The sequence below is a fragment of the Branchiostoma belcheri genome, unplaced genomic scaffold (genome assembly GCF_001625305.1).
Source record: "Branchiostoma belcheri isolate BF01 breed outbred unplaced genomic scaffold, Haploidv18h27 scaffold141, whole genome shotgun sequence".
Classification (NCBI taxonomy): Eukaryota; Metazoa; Chordata; class Leptocardii; order Amphioxiformes; family Branchiostomatidae; genus Branchiostoma; species Branchiostoma belcheri.
This window is the reverse complement of record NW_017802836.1, coordinates 75501-79844: the sequence shown is the minus strand read 5'-3', so window position 1 is coordinate 79844 and position 4344 is coordinate 75501. Positions and strand designations below refer to the sequence as shown.

Sequence of the window (4344 nt, the reverse complement as noted above, 5' to 3'; positions counted from 1 at the left end):
CGCCATGCCATGTGGAGCCTTTGAAAATTTGAAGTTGAAATGGGACAGTTTGAGGCTACTTGAGGGGGAAAATTTGAACTCTTTCATTGTATGTTTCTTTGAAAATAAACAACTATTATTGTGAAAAAGGTCTGTTTACTTGGATTTTACAACACCTTCAAAGGCTATTTTAGCTTGCACAAAATTTACAATATGCTAGATACAATGCTCAATACAAATTTCCAGTACTAATAATGTATGTAATAGGAGAAGGAATAGTTAGACTAAAATAATTCAATGTTTTTTTGTCAATATCTTTCCTAAATTTCTATTCATGCATTGCATATTTCCTTTATAAAATATAAGTACAATCAACAGTACACACAATGTGCAAATCACCCTTTATACACTTACACTGTTACTAGTAGCTCCAGATAACAACATTGGGTTTGCCACAAGCTCAAACCTTTCACATGGCAAACATTGCAACACATTCATCCAAGCTGCTACAAACTCAGGTCTCATGTTTCACTTCAGAGCCTGTTCTATAGTATGCAAATGAAGGAGGCTTACTTGTAAGTCTTTGGGCAAGTTCTCAATGAACTATGTTTACTCCATTCACACTTGTACTACTAGAGCTAAATTTTCATGTTTGTGGAAAGATTTTGGAATTTTCATGAGAGTAACATAGTTTGTAATGCTAGAATACATTGTTATGTGGTGTTGTTTTTGTATTTTTACTGGAAAAAGATAATTTTGAAAAAGACCTAGGCTTCAATCTGAAAATTGATATGAGGGCGCTAGCTTGTTACATGAGGGCGCAGCGCCCTTGTTCCCCAGTTTAGAAAAACCCCTGCTATGAGTATGGGTTCATTCTGTGTAATTTGAGGTGGTGGCAAAATAAGAAATGTAATAAATTAATAACTGACCCATCTTTGGTTTCGTCGACGACCCCTGCCAGTAAGTTGAGAGTTGTCTGGTCGGCATCTTCTTTCTCTATCCCCAGGTACTTGATGACAAAGTCCCGGGGGGTCATGTAATGTTCCCCATCCTTCTCAACTGTGGCATACTGGAAAAAAAAGAGTTAACGTTCCAGTTAGACCCTGAGAAGAAATTGTGAGGCTGTGGTTAAATTTCCTCAGTGGCAGGTTGGCCCTAGCCAAGGAGCTAGCCTTTCCCTCGCAACAGTCAGGCGTACAGGTTTCAAACAACAGTTGTCGTTATCACTCACTTCAGTGTTATACGTTATATTATTTTACAAAATACATAAGTGTAACTTGTAAGATTGGTTTCTTTCATAAAATTTTATTAACCGAAAACCAGTGTAATTTTTCAGTAAGTTTTTCTATCAAATTTATCACGCAGAATATGTTAGTAAGATAAGTACAAGTCTTGTGACTTATAATGAAACAAGTATTACACTACTTGAAGTTATTACCCCAAGGCACATAAACTGATATAGGTAAGCTGGACTTGTAAGATAGGCTGTATCACAATGTAACACATTGCCCTCTGCTGTTCTGTTTGAACACTGCAGTAATATAAGTGACTGACAATATCTTAAAAGATTCAAGTTTTCAGATTCTCAATATATTCTGTCCTTGAAACTGACAGCCTAGAAATAATCTTTATTTTACGATTTATTGTCACTATGACGATGAGTATTGATCTGTTAAAATTGCTGTTTAATAATTCAGAATCCCTATTAAGTAATCAAACCAAGGCTAAATGCTTTGCAAAATGTAGGACTGAAAAAGTCTTCCTTAAAATCAAACATCTTTGCAAATTGCCTTGAAGTTTACCTGCAATTTGAAGGAACATTCTTCCAAGACACAAGTAGCTGTAATAGTTCTATCTACATAAGTTCTAGGCTGAAGCTATCTTTTAGTGTAATTGATTGCTTTTGATCATACTATGCCAATGTTAAACTTTTCAAAATCTTCCTAGCAAAACATGCCTAAAATTCTTCAATGGTATAGTCCTTACATAAAGTCTGTACAAAGGTTATGTTAGCTGATTATTGACCTTTGACCAGACATTACATCATACAGTTATCAAACAGGTAGTCCTAAATCCCCAAGAATTTCCTGTTGAAACCATAGTTGCTACGGAAGATACCGAAAACTTTTTGAAAGTTCATAATGATAAATTTCAGTTACTGAATCGTCATCTTTAGTTGAACATCACGCAAACTTTTAAAGATAATTCTAAGCAAAACACTGTGCATTGCCACTGAAGGCATATCAAGATATACCTGGCAACGTTCCAACAAATTACAATCTAAGTACATGTATTGTAAGGACTGAATTGGCTTACAAACATTGCCTGTTGAGTGAGAAGTAAGTTATACGGAATAAAGAAATTATACAAGAAGAACCTTCCCAAGTTGTTTTCTAAAGAAAATATACCCACATATCCTACTGTTTTAGTCAACCTACAAAAAGGGCTTGGGACAAACAATGCCATGTTACTTGGATGAAATTTGTAAGGTACATGTACGTATTTCAATTTTGCTACTTGGAAATTTGAAAATGGGGGCCAATTGCAATTTTCCACCAGGGTAGATCTGTAAGTTGAGCTGGTGTGTTATGCCGAAAGGCGGTTATACCGGCTATACAGATACAGATAATTTCTAAATCTTGCCCAATTTTAACACCTTGCAATATCTATGCATGTAATTACACACCTGACTCGTATTGGTGTAGCCTATTACTAGTACCACCCTAATGATCCATGATTTTTCTTCTAGGTTGTACATTTACAATGATTTTTATCTCTTTGAAATGCTACAAAACCATACTCTTCATGCAGTCAGGTTTAGACTTTGTCTTATTTTGACGTATTTTAGGCATTTTCATCAGATTTTATTTTATAATGTATGCAGTGGTATCTTCTTTTTACCAGTATTGGATACAGACAATGATACTGTCTTGCAAATTTGACTAGTAGTTGTCTTGCAGCTATCAAAAGATCTGCTTGGAGATTAACAAAATCAAACCTCAGCTTGGTTTAGATGAATACTAAACAAATGTAGGGTTGAATAACAACATTTAGTGTGTTTTTCCTGATGTTAAAATAGACGGGTCCTGCCCTTGGTGAGGAATGCGAAAAGGGGGAGGGGCACCACAACAAAACACACTGATCACATCTTGCACAAAGAAAGAAGATTTAAATCTCACACGTTTAGCTACAAAATACAGCTCTGCAGAGTTTCAAAGGGTCATCAAAATGTTAAGGTTACACCAATGTCCTTGGTTAGACAAAGTACATTTTACTTCCGGTTTTGTAGATGACCTAGAGAACACAGTTTCCGGGTCGACATGTCAACCATTCCAAAGCGGACACACAAGAGGACATACCTTCAGAAAGACACTCCGTAAGTCTTCTACGTCGGCCTTCTTCAGCACCGGCAAGCCCTGAAACACACCAAAACACCGCAAAATTTACAAAAATAAAGCAGATCATATTTTGGCGTCGTGCTTAGTAGTGAAATAATCAAGCAACATGCAGTGAACAAAAAAAAAGAGGGCAAGTTAGTTCACACATGCAAAGAAATTTGTTACCAGAACACTTTCACACGTGGCTGTTTTCGACATTTTGGCCCCCACAACCAAGCCTCAGTAACACCACAAACAGATCCGTAAAGCTATGGTCAATCGGAGAAGGCAGGCAGCAGCCAATGCAAGGTTAAACTCAAGTTATCCCGGAATATTTTCACCAAATCCGACGCATATTCACCTCGTCGGGAGGTGCCATATTGAAATAGAATGCCCCAATGTCGATGTTTGGGACGTACCAAAAGTAAGGACATGTAAGGTCACGTAAGTGAAAATAACCAGGACTAAATTGTACATTTTCGTCAAACATTTATATTTAATCTAATCAATATATACTATTTCTTATAATTGATTTAGTAATTTGCATGACACTCATATTCAGATGCAACAATTAAAAATATTTAAAGAACGTCGCCCCTAAATGAGATTTGAACCTGCCCAGCTTGTAATACCCGGCCGGTGCGTGTTCACGTGAACAGCGCGCGCTGATTGGTTAAAAAATTGCCCATTCACGTGAGGGGTTCCCCTGCGCGCGATATATGATCGATAAGCTCATCAACTTCGGGTAAGGTAAAGTTCAATAAAGTCGTTTTAACTGCCCCAAAGGATGCAAAAAGTAACTTACATCGGTTTATTGCGCTAAATGAATAAATAAGCAAATTCTCCAAGCAGATATTGAGACTGAAACCCCCTTTACTATTAATAGAGTGTTGTATATTTGCAAAATCATGCCCGGTTTTACGTACAGTCAAAGATACTATTATATTCGCATGCCCGTAGCCAGGGGGGGTTCGGGGGGTTCGGAAGA

The 4344-nt window shown here is 37.0% G+C and overlaps 1 protein-coding gene across 1 annotated transcript in view; it reads right to left on the bottom strand.

The window, feature by feature from the left end:
- The window catches only part of LOC109464803 (calcium-binding mitochondrial carrier protein Aralar2-like), a 30450-nt gene extending 26686 nt beyond the window's left edge, over positions 1–3764 (bottom strand). The window contains exons 1-3 of the mRNA XM_019761878.1: positions 3543–3764; positions 3339–3395; positions 909–1048 (exon numbers count right to left, since the gene is read on the bottom strand). Coding sequence (XP_019617437.1) covers positions 909–1048; positions 3339–3395; positions 3543–3575 — 230 coding nt within the window. The 5' untranslated portion in view covers positions 3576–3764. The remainder of the gene's footprint in view (positions 1–908; positions 1049–3338; positions 3396–3542) is intronic.
- Positions 3765–4344: the final 580 nt, after the last annotated feature.